The sequence below is a fragment of the Oikopleura dioica genome, chromosome 2 (assembly GCF_907165135.1).
Source record: "Oikopleura dioica chromosome 2, OKI2018_I68_1.0, whole genome shotgun sequence".
Taxonomy (NCBI): Eukaryota; Metazoa; Chordata; class Appendicularia; order Copelata; family Oikopleuridae; genus Oikopleura; species Oikopleura dioica.
In genome coordinates this window covers 4,638,501-4,654,996 of record NC_137292.1, presented here as the reverse complement: position 1 = coordinate 4,654,996, position 16,496 = coordinate 4,638,501, and the positions used below count along the sequence as shown (strand labels likewise).

Below are 16,496 nucleotides of genomic sequence, written 5' to 3'. Positions count from 1 at the left end.
ATCTTTATTCTTTCCGAATTTTTTTCGTCTCGCGAATCGCCCAACAGAAGTCGATTGAACATCTTCCTCTTCCTCCTCCTCTTCCTCTTCGTCATATTCTCTTACAGCAGTAGTCGTGGTCTGAGGAGAAACGACACGGAACTCAGGAGCGTCGGTTGGTGAGCTCATTGGTTCTTCCATGATATCATCGCCGAATAGACCGCCGACAAAATCCGCCATCAGTTCGACTTCGCAGAGAGTTCCAAGGTATCCCGGCTTACAATCGCAAGTAAATCCATCTTTTTCATGTTGTTCAACTGATTTTCTTTGATACTTACAAATTGTAAGTTACAATAGTCAAAATATCAATGCTTCTATACAAACATTTCCTTCATCAGCTTTGCAAGTGCCTCCATTCTGACAAGGCTCATCTGCACAGGCATCCTTGACGCAATACGGCATCTCATAGCCCGGCTCATCATTCCAGTTACATCCCAGCTCCGAGCACACACACTCCGCCCTATTATCAAGTTTATGGCGATGATAAAACTATCAGAAAAGATTAATAAAAGCTGAAGAAGTCTCAAAAAGTCTTTACATCAAAAACTCGTTCCTGTAATTTCCCACTCTTTGGTAACCATCATCGCAGAAGAACACGCATGCTTTTCCCTTTTTTGGGATTTTGTCGCAAATTGTAAAACCGTTCTCGATCTTGTGTGGAATTTCGTGGCAGATGTTCGACCCCGGCGCGATTTCACGATCGGATCTCACGTCAGAGAGCATTAGTGATTCCGATGCTTGGACTGGTTTGAAGTAGTTTGGGTACAGTTCTTGGTACAGAGCGGCTTCGATGTGGTTTCCGCAGCTTTGGGCTTCACTACACTCGACACACATATGCTAAGATAGAGATTTAGGAGGTTATTTTCGAGCTTCAGGCTTACATGATAAGGATATGCGCAGGGACAAATGTGCTTCCCGGAATGACTGTAGGGTGTACAACAAGCGCAGCTCCCCTTCTCTAGCCCGAAAATATCGTCATCCTGACAAGTGCAACCGCGATCGGAAAGCGTATCAATATTGATCGGCTCCGGAAGGCAACCGTGTCCGGTATTGCAATCTCCACATCTGTCGTCGTAAGGCCACTGAATTTGAAAAATAATCCATCTAGGAAGAGGAGGCATTGGCACTTACGGAGCATGGGCAGGAATTTTCATCGACGCAGCAAGGGCATTCAGTGGTTTTCTTCTGATCGAAGAAACAGGGACAACCCTTGGTGGAGGTGGTGTAGTTGTTGGGTGGAGTAGGGTCGAGATTGAAGCTTGAAACGCCTGATAAAGAGTTTTGAGTAAGCTTATCTTTCAAAAATTTTCAGTTGAATAAAAATTTGTCGTATTTTTTGAATTATAGAAAAATAATTTCATAAATGATCTGAACTCGTTCCTATCGCGCCAAGCATCCATATAAAGGTCTTCATAGAAAATATTTAGTATCTCTAGAATGTGTTGCTCTAGAATCAGGAAGAAAAAATCTTATGCGTTTGACGTGAAAATGTACAGCTATGCAAATGCCTTGAAATGCGGAAGGTAAGGGAGGCTGATGGATTAATTAGGCGACGCGAAATTGCGGCCATCACACACAATACACCATTTTCGTGATGAGAAAATTTGCTAAATTTTGCTGATTTTACGCTGCGGTCGCCCACAACTTCACCGAGCCAATGTAACTGAGCAGTAAGTCGACATTTATTCAGAAGACACTTTTTCAGATGAGAAAAATGAATAAATATTCTTTTATTGATATGGATTATCGAAAAGCCTTTTATGGGTCCGGAAATCAGTGATTTCAAATCACAAAATAACTGCACTCGGCAGATTTCAGTTATTCAAGACGAGTCGAAAAATGGGTCTCACTACTTCTTGTTCTTTTTGAAGCGGATAATGTCCTATGGTCAGAACACCATTTCGTACTCGACAGTCAACTCTTGGTTTTTTGTAAAATTTTCGATAAGGCGGTCCCATATATCCATAACGAGCGTTTATTTTTTCGTTAAAGGCAAGGAATGTCTCTGCATCTGACAGTCCCATCTGTGTCTCTTTTGTCACCCTATTTTTGAAATTATCGAAGTTTCTAACGATTTCAAAGAAATTATTGCTTTTGCGAGCAAGAGGGTCTTCTTTTATAAGTTTCCATGATTCTAAGACTCCCAACATAAAATCGGGAACATCATTGAAGAGAACAAATTTGAAGTATTTCCACCAGGTTAATGTACGGGATAATTTTGCCGATGGTACCGCTGCTATCCAAAACAACGAGGAAATTCGTCTTGGTCTGAGTTCTAGGGAGAAGGCTTGAGGAAGAAGATACCATTTATCAGTGTCCATTTGATTAAAACTTATGACTTCAACCATGGAATTGTCTTGCCAATAAAAGGCTCCTTCGTTCTGGTGACAAAGTCGAAAGTACTCTTCTTCATGAACGTAAAATGGATCTGTCCTTCTTATTCTTATCATCGAGTCACTCGATTGACTGTTCTTAAGGATAAAACATCCGTTTTGAATAGAATCGAGCGTCATCTGGTGGAATATCGGATAAGTCTCATTTTTTCTCAAGATAACTCCAGTTACAGTCAAAGGTCTGTGAAATTGATAATCATGATGAAGATAAACTAAAACCGTAGAATAATTTTATCTTTTAATCCCTGCCCGCATGAAAAATTTGTCACCCCTGCCCGCATATCGACCTACGCGTAGGTCGGGCTTTTGAGGGTCTTTCAGTCGTGATAAAAATTTCGAAAGGACATGAATGGAAAGATTAAAGGCTGAGCTATCTCCTGGACACGATCAAATTTCAAATGTCAACTGTGAAGAAATGTCGTTTTTCCAAAAGTATAATTTCGTTTAAAAGTAAATTAACCTACACCTAGGTCGATATGCGGACAGGGTTAATAAAGAAACCTGTTTTGCAAATACAGTCTGATTCAACTGGGCGGGGATCGGTAAAATGACCAAGCATCCTGATAATATGCCAACCGCTCGGCATCAGATAAGTTCCCATGCAGACACGTTTAAGAATAACTTCAATATCTGACAGTTGGTCTCCTAGCTCCCGTTGACTCGGATTCAAATTCAATCCAGCCATACTTCTTGGATAGATAACCAAGTTAAGAGAAGACATGATATTTTCAAATTTGTGCGATTGATTGAGATCGAAGAAGCCTAGATCATTTTTCATCGCATATCGAATAAGATTGGTGACAGAGAACGAAACGCAGAGATTGCTTAGCTTTTGGTCCCGAACATTTTTGCTCAAATTTTGGACATTCTGTTTGACGAATTTGGTTAAATTCTGCTTCAAAGTAGATATTTGATAAGACTGGGTCATTACTTCGTCATTGAGGGCGAATTGATCGCTCGAGTTTTCCAAAGATAAAAGCGGAGTGTCTTCGAAGAAGCTGTCCCGATTGTACTCAAAAACTCTGATAGGAGTTCCCTTGCATTCCTTTTAATAATCATAATTATAGGTTGCATACTGGATATTACCGAGATGAGTTTATTTATTTCTCTTTTTTCTTCCTTGTCAAGAGGTTTATAAAGAAGCGTCCACCCAGTATTCCACTCGCAAAAAATATGAATAAATATATTTAGGGTTTTTCACGGAAAGTGGTATATCATTCAATGGGCCTTAAAATTTCTAAATAAGTGTTACTTGAGCCGCTGATTTCAAATATGTGAAAATAATTATCAAATTCTGACCTGGTGGTGGTGCAATAATGATAAGGAAGATAAAAAAGGATCTCATCAGTTTTGTTGTCCCGAGTGATATAAAGCCGTCTAATTCATCTCAAATACTAAGCTTGACACTTCCGGGAAATTGTTTATGCAAATCACCCGGTGTAATTCGCATCAGATTTCGGATATTAGGTCAGAGAAACCACCCGCTGGGATTATGGCGCGCGCTAATGTTTTTTGGGCGTCCCGCGCAGCGGCGTAAAGCACTAGCGCGCAGTCACTTTCACTCACTTATCTGACGATTTGAACACCTTCCGAATGTTTCCGAAATCCCAAATTTTGTGAGCTAAAAATTAAACATCTTATATCTTACATATTTGAAAATAGAGAGTGTATTTTGATGTACTCAGATTGAAAAATCGAAATTTAGTAAGAAAAACCGTCTCACAGCGAATTCTGGCATTCGAATGGAAAACTAATGCGATATTATGAATCTATTCCCTTGAATTAGTCGGTTTCATTTTTTGAATTATAAATTTCGCTTCAATAGAAGACTTTTAATATTCGTGGATGGACCTCAGAGCGGGCCGCGCCGTTCCGTGAAAAACCCTAAATATATTTGTTCCCAAATTGAAACCTTTTCCACTCGTAAGCTGACATTGAGATGAAAATCCGGGAGTCCCAGCGACTAAAAAACGATCATATTTGTCAAAATTGCAAATGATTACAAATAGAGGGGGAAAATCTGTATTTTGATCTACGCCGAGTGCAGCCCATCTTGCGATAACCAATTTTTTTGTGGCGACTTTCCACCAGCCCGAAATCAACAAGTTTGGGTATCCCATTAACCATAACAACATTTTGCATTTTAAGGTCGAGGTGATCGGTGCCATTGACGTACAAATAGTCCATCGCTGATCTTACTCCTTGTGCAATTTCGCGTCTCTTTTCAATCGATAAATTACCGTCCTTCAGAAGTTTCCGTAAATTAGTCTCTCCTTTTTCCATAATTGTAATCCATCCAAGACAATCCAAGCGCTCGACGTCCAATGGATGAAACAGTTCAATGTTCACATAATTTTTAATAATATTGGTATGTGAAGGAAATTCATGTAATCGAACATCTTCTTGGTTGTTTCTGAAATCTTAAATTCATAATTGTCTTTGTAATTTTTTCATCCCAATTTACCAGAGGCAAGATGAATTTCAAACTCGATTTCCGTGTAAGGAAATTTATCAGTGAAAACGAAAGGATCAAATGCTTGAACTCTAACTGCCGTCTCGAGGTCTCCAAATTTTGCTGTAATTACCAATGCCTCGCCACCTTCTGATAAAAAATCATTTTTCATCGAGCGGTCGACCACCCAACAACCATTTTCTTCGAGAATATCCCAGCGACTGATATTTTTTCTGTAAAAATTCGGATTGTTTTTTCTTATTTCTTTCTGTAAGGGAGATGGATGCGCATAATGAAGAGTTTTGAGACCCTTTTCCCCAACACAAACGTAATCTCCGTTGAAAGCCAAAGTATCCCATTTATATGAGTGTCCATCTTCAGCAAATTCGGTTCTTTCAACAGAAGCAATCAATTGACATTTTGCTGTTCTAGTGGTGGTTCGTTTGAGTTTTGGCAAAAATTTGAGAAGCCATTCCTCTATTTTTTCTCTACTCAATTCTCTTGGCTGCATATTACTGATATTGACCGAAAAAATCGCTACAACTCTCATAATTACATCGTTCTGCGAAAAATAAACATCGAAACACCAGAGGGGATTTACTCAGAAGCTTACTGAAAAATGGTTTATTTACTAGAATACAGAAATAAGCAGAAATATCGAAAAAGATTAATTAGTAATATAGCGGCGATAAACATTTGAAACATCATTTGTTTTCCTATAAGGATCTCGCTCTTTTTGAATATTTTCCACAAAGCTCAAACAGTAGTTCTTCCAGCTTCTCTTGTCCTCATTTTTGACAAAACGGCTTTTTGAAAGATCCAAGCAGCCGTTCACAAGTTTCTTCCGAGTCTGGCTTTTCGAGCTTGATCGAAGATGAGAAACGGCATTTCTCGCTTTTTCGATTTGAAGTGCTTCTTCAGAACATTCGGGAAAAAGCGGCAGGTACTGTTGATAAGAGTGAAGGATGATTTCTGGGCATTTTGAATGGACAAATTGGGGCGTGGTTTGGGGAGAGCGAAGGTTGTTTGTATGGAAATTTGTGTAGATTGCTTGTCTGACATTTCCTCTCTAGAATAAGGTTTTATTGAGTTATGAAAGGACAAATGATGAAATCGTTGCAAGAAATTATTGTCGATCTTACCTTGTGATGATCATTAAACATCCTTCTCTGGGCCGTAATGAATCTGCCTGTAACTGAGTGTAATAATACTACTGAGTGTATTATGAGTCCAATCATCTTCATTTGCTTCGATTTTTTTTCACGCCACTTAGATGAATACTCGACTACCGGCAAAGTTTAAGTTACAGTCGCTTTTAATCCCCGCGTCCGATGACTTGAAATCGAATAGCGGAGCTGACCGTTCCACGTCGAGCTCACGTTGTTTTCGATAATTCGTGTCGAGAATCGTCTTTTAGACTCAAGAGAAGTTCGTGGGACTTTCCTCGACGGGCTGGCTTTATATATGCGAACATGGGATGGCGCAAGAGCGTCACGAGACAAACATATAAATTCAAAATATTAATGATGGTACCTGAAAATAATTGCACCGACCAGAAAACTGATGAAAGCGCAAGTTGTCAACAATCACGTGAGAAAAATATATTTTCAAAACTGTCACACTAAGGCCTTTATTATTGACAACATGAAAGAGAATCAAGCCATCGAATAAAAAAAGCACTTTACAATAAAAATCATTCGGGTGCAAAAACAACCATAATGTCAATTTGTCTTTATATGTGACAATGAGAGGATTCTCCAGGCATATTTATTCCTTCATTGAAAAAAATCTGTTCTTTCGCAAGTGACGAAAATGGTGATCCGATTTCGAACTGTTATTTCACTTTCCAAATGAAGCATAAACAACTTCCATTAGCGAGGATCACTGGGCAGGCGGAAGCGCGATTTCTTTTAGCCCCGAAGCGAATGCGCATAGAAGTAGATATGATTTTGATACTGACGTAGAGAGTATGGCGCCGGAACTTGGAAGATTATTGATTTTTACACTCTTTGGAAAAATACGTTTTTGTCGAGCAGACGTTCCGTGAAAGGCTGAAAATACAAAAAAAAATTTTTCAGAAGGGAATTTTTTTCTTTTGTAATCGGATAAACCACATTTTTAAATTAGTATTACGCGAAGTCCAAAAATATAGTTATGACTCACAACTTGTGAGTGTTTGAGGAAGAGTCACTAATGCTTCTTATTAAACCTTCGAAAGAAACAGACAATGATTCAGCCTGTCGAAAAGATCATCGGCCGTCCTGGAACCCACAACGGTAAAGTTCAAAGCTTTCCCACCGCTGACACAGACCGTGGTTATTATGTTCTCGCGTTACAATGGCCCCAGTCATGGATTTTAAAAGCGAAAAAGAACGTGAAAGTTTCTTCCACGATAATCGTTCTTTCCATTTTTAGACGTCAAACTTAGCTGACTTATTCCTCGAAGGGCCTTTTTGAATCCCCAAAAGTCAACTTGTGAGGCGATAAACGAGTCGCATGAAAATGACTGCGAATGCTCAATGGACGAAGCCGTCGATTTCAACAGCTGGAAAATCAAGGGCTTTTGGCCAGTCGACACGATGGGTTCAGGCCTGGGATCGGCAACCTGTGTTAAAGATCTGCTTTGCGGCTCTTCATTTTAGCTCTTCAAAGCCTGACTCAGGTTTTCTATACAGATTGCCGAGCCAAGTTTCAGGCTGTTCCATCTACACCCGCCTGAGCTCAAATCAAACTGGAAACCTGGACTATCAGCTCCTTTCGCAGTGGCCAAATATGAACAACAGGGAGAAGAGAGGACTAAGATGCGAGGAATATGGATCCGAATGGCTTTGGGCTCAGAGCTGGTGCAAATTCGGAGCCATCAGACCGGAAAGATTCAGAAATGCATATGAGTATTTTGGAACGGGTGAAATTATTCAATGAAAATTAATTGAAGCTGACAATCGGGGGTAAGGCGGACAGACGATCTTTTCTGATTCTGCTGAGTCATCATTTTTGTTCTTTGATTATCTCATCCGATTTTTAAAGAAGCAACAATAGGAATCGCCCAACGATTCAAAATTGCCGATGTTCTGGCGCTGGAAGAGATCAAAGCTCACGAGGGACAGGCTTTTCTCTCTTTGCTGCGCTTTAAATGTTAAATGATTTTCCTAATTGATTGTTAAAAAGTATTTATTTTGAGCAATTACAGAAATAGGAACGAGCCGAATTAAGAGAAACACTTATACAATTAGGCAGATAAATGAGGCGTTAATTAAACGGGCTCAAGCGTTTGGTGCGATCAGATCTATTAAGGTGAGCTTTCAGCACTATCTGATGCTTTCTCAGATTTTTGAAAAGTGGAAAATGGAAGATTATTTCAGTTCTTTTCAATCCACTGTACTTGCGAGCCAAGTCGCCGTCGAGAGGCTCAAAAACTCGAAGAAATCCGCATCTGTCTTGATCGAAGCGGAAGTCCAGTTGACGCTAGAATGTGTGGACTCAAAGACTGTTGTGGCTCTCACGAAGCAATTTTCTACCCGCCACCACATTCTCAACTAAGCCAATCTGCCCAGTTGAAGAAAGAATGCCCGATGCACAAGTGCAGCAATCAGCAAATCTCCAAAATCACTGGTATTCCATCCCCTGCGCTGGCAGACTTGGAACGTGGCGGAGAACTGGCACCTGAGGAGTCACGTCCAGGATTGATCGTTGGGATTACTTTCGGAGTTTTATTCTCCTTCGCCATAATTGGCACGCTCATTTATATGCGAGTAGGAAGCGAGTCTAAAAATCGAGAGCCGCTGCCACTCGAGCAGAATAATTTGAGCAACAACAACAATACGAATCAATCAAATATTCTTCAACAAATTTGGAACACATCTGGTATCATGCAGTTTAAGGATAGTTTTTCAAAGCATTCTCGAAAAATTATATTGAATTTTATTACGATAAGATTCGATAAGAATCGTTAATTTTGGGCAATTTTCGGATCAACTTACATGTTGAATTTGAAAGGGATTTGAATTTTACTTATGATTTATTTTGTAAGCTTTTAATAATTTTAGAAAATACTTTTTCCTCTTGAATTCACTTTTCTTCTTATGAAAAACATCATAAGCAACCAGACCCGAACTACGTCGCAACTCAGCCTTATTCAACAGCAAATCAGTATGGAAACAATCAAAATTTTTGTGATGCTCAAAATATCCCCTTATCACAAATGGAAATGAACCACCTTGGAGCTCAGGATCAGGTCTCAAAGACTGTCGATTTCTTGTTCAAAAAGCAACTTGGTTGAGCCTCTTCAAAGCGGGTTAATTACGAGCATACTTCGATACGCTCAAATTATAGCCATCACACGATTCCAGGTTATGCTGGTTCTGCTTCGTTTCCTCCAAGATAAAGGGCTTTAATCCTCGAACTTATCACTTCATTAAAATAATTAAAAAGCCCTCGTTTATCCCGCAAGAAGAAATATACGATCAGCTGCCGATAAGAAGCTATTTGTAAATAACTTGAAATAAATTGCTTGAAATCAAGGAAGAGACCGTTTATATTTGGTGTTCAGGGAAATTCGGAAAAGGATTCTTCGTTTTCGAGGATTTTGTGGCGGTTGAAAGAGAAGAATTTCTTCAATTTGATGCTTGATTTTTTCGCGTTTCGACGTAGATTTTGGAGGTTCGCCACGGCGTTGATTGTTTGGACTTGAAGCTAGAATTTATGATGAGAGAAGAACCAGTCAAGATTTCAGTAATCACCTTATTCTCAACTTCGGGAATCATTTTCTTCGGCATGTTCTCCTCTTTTTCTCAATCCTCTTTCTCCGACGGAGGAAAAAAGTCAATTGCTTTGTGTCTAATTTGGGGCAAAATCGAATATCGGGTGTTTTTTTTCTCAGAGAATGAAAAAATCGAAGTGGCTCAAGTCGGCTCAAGTAATCAGCGGAGCTGATTCAAAAACGACTCAAGGAGGATTTAACCTTTTTTCAATTTTGAATTTTCGATTTTTTTCTCTTCAAATTCTAAAAATTCAAACGTCGCGAAACGGGGCCGCGGGCCAGGAGTTCGAGCGTTTTCAAGGAGCGTCTTTGGACTGTGACGGCGAATTTGGCAGTGGACCAGTATTTTGGAGACAATACAGCACCATGAATAATTTACTCCGTGTTTCCATTTGCCCATGATCCGGAAGGAGAAGTTTCATTAATAAATTAAAAAGAAACAAATTTATGAAAGCAAGGTCAGATTCAAAAAATGAGCTGGAACTGACATATGTCGCCGAATATCGCCGAATGTCGCCGAATGTCGCTGTATGTCGCTGAGTGTCGCCTAATGCCTCCTTATGTCGCTGGAAATAACTATATTATTTGAGCTATTTTAAAATAAAATGACGACATTCAGCGACATTTGGCGACATTAGGCGACATCCGGCGACGTTAAGCGACATTTGGCGACATTGGGCGACATTGAGCGACGTTCAGCAACGTAGTCACTGACTAGTAGTCAGTGCATACCAAAAATGAGCTTTGTCAGCAATCTTCGTAGAAATCGTTAGCAACCGAGTAAAAAGCCCATTTTTTAACTCTCCACCCTACTCATAAAAGTAAACCACAATTACACCCGGGCGTAAAAATAACGCAATTCTGACAACAAACAAAGTCGATTTTGATCGATTTTCAAAGAGAGATAAAGGATGAGTTCTCAATTTGAGTTTTTGAAAACAGGTTTTTTAGGTTCTTAAGATTTTTTTTTTGAAAATATTTTGTTAGAAACGCAATTCAAAGCGATTTTTCAAGAAGACCCGCGGAAAAAATATGGACAGATGAGTGTTACTGTTTTGAATAGTCAGGACGAAGAGCTTTTCCAAATCAGTGGAAAGGTCAATCATAAAGGCTGTTGCGATTTCGAAGTGCAATATTCGGCCACTCATCCTTCTCTTGGAAATGCTTTGAAAACTGAGACTTTGGAGAAAGGCCAATGGTGCGGTTTCTGCTTTTGCTTGGTTTGTTTACTTCTTATTCAATGATAAGCTAAGAATATTTGTAGAATGAAGTTTGCATCGGTGTTTTTGCCGGACAAGAGCATCTTGGAAGCTTCAGGTAGGAAGATCATTGATTCTAGACTCTAGAATGTAGAGTCGTTAGAAAAATTTTACAGGCAGGTTTTTGGATGCAATCCTCATGCTCAACTGTTGGATAACAAGTCGAATGTGGTTTTTGATATCAGCCGACCAAAACGATCTGGAAAAAATGCTCAACAAATTCTCTTCTCAAGCAAGGTTGATGGGGAGGAAGGTGCGACTCTTGACAGCCAAATTGAATATATTTCTGATGGTGGATTTTTATCAATTGTAAAAGACATCAACTACAAAGCAACAATGACCTTTCCCGTGGATCTTTCAATTCCTATCAAACTCTGTAAGTTTCTTTTTAAATGAGACAATTGAGTGGTCTTCGTTTGCCCAAGTCGCCGTTTGCCCAAGTCGCCGTCTGCCCAGTTTGTCTGCCCACTTGGGCAAACGGCGACTTGGGCAAACGGAGACCACTCGAGACAATTTCTTTTGAAATTTAGGTTTGCTTATGCGAACTGCCATAAGAGTGAACGAAATTTATGAAGAGACCAACAACAGGTCCAGTGGTGGCGATTGATGATGCTTCTTCGACGGAATGAAAAGGGTCACACGCACACGACTCTTTTGTACTCATTCTGTTGCACCACCTTCAATCGGCCTAAATTCGACAATCAATTGCAAAATAAAAAAGCATGTTTACCTCCAAATTCTTTGTCAAAACCATCTTGACAAGGCACCCCGTTTCGGCAACTCAGCCAGTATATTGCATACGCTGTCAAAATAAAGTAATGAAATTGTGATTTCTACCTACTTTCGTCATTGCAAAGCTCAATATTTGTGTCATAATGGTCTCTTTTCGCGTATTGAGATCTCGTGAGGCCGCTGAAGAATTCGCTATCGAAACCCCAACGAAGTCGTTTTGGGTAAATAAAATTTTGTAGAAACAATTCAGTGAGAATGAATGGCTTGCAAGGTAACTCGTCGGGAGAATCACTTTAAATTAAAATAATAAAAATCATTTTTTTCATCCACCTTTTTCTGATATCCGGCGTTGAACTGTTGTTGTCAAGAAATCGATGATCATCGCAAATGTAAAGATATTTCTTATAAGAAAACTTTCTGATAACCTGCCGTCAAAGAAGTAGTAGCAAGTCTGTATTCTCTTATTTATCGGATCATGATGCTGCATCAAAAACAGGGGCTTGTCGATGTTCTTGTTTTTCGAGCTTTCCAGAAGAGGTGCGAGTTCTTCTGATGCTGTTATTTTTCCTTGATTGTCCATTGAAGCATTGAGCCAAACTGACGGTCCTTCTAGAAATCAATGGTTACGTGGCTTTAAGGATGAACAAAGGGCTCTTTGCAGGAAGTAAGAGCATGAACAAGGTTCATCCCCTTTTTAAAATTAATTAAGGACCCCAAAATTTCAAAAAAGCCATATTTTGGCTTCTTAGAGTTCCTAGAAGTTCAATTTATCATAAAAACTTGTTCGGAGTACTTTTTGACCAATAAAAATCTGAGATTTTAGCAAAGTTTGGACTTTTTCGTGAGTTTTCGTCCGATTTTCAAACGTGATTTTAAGGGTGTTAGAGTCGAGATAGGCCCCCAAAAGAAGCCTCAAATTCTTTTTGACCTGTAGAATCCATTTCCGGGGTCAAAATTTTGAAATTCCGAAAATAGATTTTTCGAAAATTGTTGACGGGGGCGGTCCTTAAAGTGTCGCGTGTAATTATTTATTTTAACATTTTTTGATAGTATAAATAGTAAATCATCCTCATCAAAATAGCAATAAATGACTCACGGTTCCAGTTCGCATGAGAGTTATCAGTTTCGTTGATCATCATTATGTCAAAAGGAACCTTCGGCATTTTCAACTTATAAAAGTAACAAAAGTCGATTCCTTCAGAAAATGAAACGACATCAACTGAGATGATCCCCGAATATTCTTCTCTTTCAATTCGTATTTTTATCTGCTTGAAATTGTCTTCAGAAAATCTCTGTTCGGGAAAGCTTCGAAAAAGAGACGAGTTTAGAATTTCCGGCATTTTTGATGAGTCAGGTTTTTTCAGCGCATAATTTCCAATTGAAAAAACAGCGCCAGGAAAATAAAAAGAAGGCTTAAAATTATTTCTCGCTTCATTTTCAAAGAATGATTCTCTTTTCTCCAGAGCTCTCTCTGTGTTTCAAAAAGTGTAAGATTATATTTCGTTAATTCAGTACGAGAAAGCGCTTAGCTTATTCGACCATTTATAAATTGACAAGGATATGTTCAATATTTTGAAATACATAGAGGATGAGCTCCCAGGCTCAGCAACCTTTGACGAAAACCTGAGTCAGGTTTCTGTGCGGCTTTTCATTTAAGCTATTCAGAAACCTGACTCAGGTTTTCGACACAGGTATCTGAGCTCAGGAGCTCAGTTTCTATAAATATTTGAATGAAAGACTTATCCTTGTCAATGGAAATAAGCTGAGTCAGAGAGGGATGGTGTCTGGAACCGACAAAAAAATTTCGACAGATTTTGCGTAGGCGGCTTCTCGGCTGCCGATTGGCCGCTAAGCCGAATCCAGATCTCTGATTGGTTAAAAATTTCCACGCAAAATTTGTCGAATTTTTTGTCGGTTCCAGACACCTCCCCGTCAGAGACCCTTACTCAGGAATTTTTTCTTTGTCAGTTTACCACTCAGATTGCTGAGCCAAGCACAGAGAGGTTAAAAACGAGAAAACTCGGGGATCATAATTAGAATGCTGACTTCATTAAATGATTGTTATGATAAAAACTCGCAACATATTTTTGCCACGATCCACTTTGTTATTGATGACTTCTGACCGTCTAACGGCGTTTATAATTTGGATTCGAAACAACCAAACACGTAGCGTTAAGCATGTAATCTTAACAAATTACGTTTTCTTCGGAAACGAGTTTTATGCGCTTGTAAGTCAATTAGGGACAATTACTTTAATCACTTTTCGAGGGAAATTTGGAAGAACATACTAATGGAGAAATCAGTAATGATTTTTATGAGTTTATGATAGACAAAATTTTTTGCTAATCTGCCGAAATACTATTAATAAAGCTTCAAGTAGTTGACATTTTTTTTCTTTAATGTTTCTATAGGGTAACTAACAAAAAAAGTAATAACTAAGCTTTGAAAATTTTAAGCTTTTTTATTTTTCCATTATTTTTCAGGGGTTGCGTTTTTAAGGGTGTCAGCGGCCAACCGGGGTTTAAATCGGCCTTAAAAACGCACCGCCTGAAAAATCATGTCAAAAATGAAAAAGCTTAAAATTTTTAAAGCTTAGTTTTTTTTTTGTTATTCACCTTGCCCAGGGAAAAGTCCAAAAGCTTTAGATTTTTAAGCACTTTTATTTTTTGATCAGATCTTCCAAATTTTGGAGAATTTTCTTTTGAATAATTTTTCGATTTGAAATTCTTGCTCAAATGAAAATTTACGAGTTGACCAAAAATCTTGTTTTAGTGGCAAAGAGTATTTTTGAATGTTCCGCCAGCCACGTTTTCTTTTGCGAGCTTTCAAATAATTTTCGAAAGATTTGAGAAATTATCGAGAAAATCAGTTTATATCAGACATTTGGGTGGAGTTGTTTTTAACAGGGCGGACCCGTTATGTTTTACTACTCATAAATGAGATTATAACGTGAGAAGAAATTAATGAATTATTTTGAAAAAAAATTTTTATGCAAGAAAACCACAAGAATAACCAAAAAAAAATCGCGTTTGACCGTTTTTGTTCCTTTTTTTGCGAAATTCGCGTTTTAGAAAAGCTGTGCTGAGGAAGTATAAAAAACGCCGTGGACTGAAAATGACGGTGATTGAGTGAAACATAAATAAGACAAGACTTTTGGACCAGCCGGACGAGTAATTTATATTTTTATCCCGACGAAAAACGTACTTGCTGACGCGTCCTTATTTAGTAGAAAACACGGTTTCTATTGCAAGTGCACAAATTTTAGCGCGCACTTGCGACTACCAAAAATACGGCGGCGCGCATAAAAGTGCGCCGCGCCACCAAAAAGTCAACTAGAAAAAATAGAATGAAACTTGCGAAGTACTTTTCGATTTTTTCACAAATATTCGCAGATGAAAGGAAGAGACCAAATGTGATTCTTCTTCTGGCAGATGACTTTGGAGTCGGAGATTTTCAAGTGAACCAGGCTAAAGCAAAAGTGCCAACGCCGAATATTGACAGATTGGGGACAGAAGGAGTCAATTTTAAGGTAAAAAAGATGACTTTTCATAATTGACGGAGACTTTTTTTAAAATTTTTCATTTTTTTTGCTTTTTTTCTCGATTTTTATCTGAAAAAAAAATTATTTTTTGCCCTTTTTTCTCATTTTTTTAAATTAAGGATGCGCACTCTGGATCCTCCCGCTGCTCCCCAAGTCGCTACATGCTCCTCACCGGAAGATACTCTCTAAAAGACAGTAAAGAACGAATCATCAAGCCCGGGCGAGAACCACATCTTGGTCTCATGTTCAAAAAGCTGGCTACACAACTGGCGTTTTCGGCAAAACTCAACCCTTCCAAACGATGCTGAGGAACGATATCCAGTCGGAGGATCACATTCGCTGGAAGAAATTGAACGAATGGAAGAAGACATACGCGAACGGGGAAAAATTCAACGATCGATTCGACGAAAAACGCCTGTTTTTCCGACCCGGAAACTATACCTTCATGCTTTCTGAAATCGACCATGGCTTCGACTATTCCTTCTCGGCGGAATCTCCCTGCTGCTCGCCGAATGGATACTTTGAGAATGGGAAGCAAGTTGAGCCGTTTACTGAGTGGGCGATTCAGCGATTTTTTCCAGAAGGAGGACCTACTCAAAGAGAGCTAGACACAGGTACGTAGAGGTGCTTTATCTTGGCACTAGAAAATTCGACGTCTTAGAAGATGAATTAAGGGGGGCACTCTGTGAAAAAGACCCCTGCTGAATAATTTGGAACAAATAATCTCTTCAAAACGTTTCATCTTTCTCCTCCATTGAGCTTTTTTTCAGGCATCAAATTCTGGAAAGGCGCTTATGTCGCCGCACCCTGGCCAAAAGAAGAAACCTACGGCGAGCGGTTCACCAACAACTACCCTCGATCCATGATCGCTCAGCCCAATTTCGACTCGCGAACAAAAGACTTGACCATTTCAACGAAGCTCAATGAGTTCATCAAAGCCAATGCTGATTCGGAAAAGCCGTTCTTTGCGTACTACGGGATGCGATTTGGGCACGGGCCTTTCAACTCTCAGGAGAAATTTAGAAATACGACGGAAGTGGGGATTGTGGGGGAGATGATTGCGGAGGCGGATGAAATGGTTGGAAAGCTGTTTAAAGCGCTTGAAGAAAGGAAAAGGGTTGAAAAAATTATTTTTTCGTCACAAAATTTTTGAGGCTTTTGATTGGTCGAAAATCCCGAAAATTTTTATTGAAAAATGCCCTCTTGGCATAAATCGCTCATTTTTAAAACCTCAAAAAGCAATCAAATCAACAACACTTTAATCGTCCTCATGTCCGACAATGGCGCTGGAAGCAATACGTAACTGAACGAAGTACAATGA

The 16,496-nt window shown here is 39.2% G+C and overlaps 2 protein-coding genes and 2 long non-coding RNA genes across 4 annotated transcripts; 3 read left to right on the top strand and 1 right to left on the bottom strand.

The window, feature by feature from the left end:
• Positions 1–5,576: 5,576 nt before the first annotated feature.
• Positions 5,577–6,267, bottom strand: LOC145698679 (uncharacterized). Its single transcript, XR_014133936.1, has 2 exons — positions 6,027–6,267; positions 5,577–5,953 (listed from the first exon to the last, which is right to left on the bottom strand). It is a non-coding gene; the product is annotated as an uncharacterized LOC145698679 (long non-coding RNA).
• Positions 6,268–7,350: 1,083 nt separating this feature from the next.
• Positions 7,351–8,759, top strand: LOC145698682 (uncharacterized). Its single transcript, XR_014133939.1, has 3 exons — positions 7,351–7,467; positions 7,574–8,178; positions 8,247–8,759. It is a non-coding gene; the product is annotated as an uncharacterized LOC145698682 (long non-coding RNA).
• A 1,755-nt stretch (positions 8,760–10,514) lies between these two features.
• On the top strand, positions 10,515–11,608 carry LOC145698671 (uncharacterized). The gene is made up of 5 exons (XM_081775887.1): positions 10,515–10,585; positions 10,631–10,863; positions 10,908–10,960; positions 11,019–11,278; positions 11,433–11,608. Exons 1-5 carry the CDS (start codon positions 10,555–10,557, stop codon positions 11,507–11,509), a joined length of 654 nt encoding a protein of 217 aa, XP_081632013.1. The 5' UTR covers positions 10,515–10,554; the 3' UTR covers positions 11,510–11,608.
• A 3,800-nt stretch (positions 11,609–15,408) lies between these two features.
• LOC145697790 (putative sulfatase AslA) lies at positions 15,409–16,478 on the top strand. The gene is made up of 3 exons (XM_081775001.1): positions 15,409–15,789; positions 15,946–16,312; positions 16,415–16,478. Exons 1-3 carry the CDS (start codon positions 15,477–15,479, stop codon positions 16,476–16,478), a joined length of 744 nt encoding a protein of 247 aa, XP_081631127.1. The 5' UTR covers positions 15,409–15,476.
• Positions 16,479–16,496: the final 18 nt, after the last annotated feature.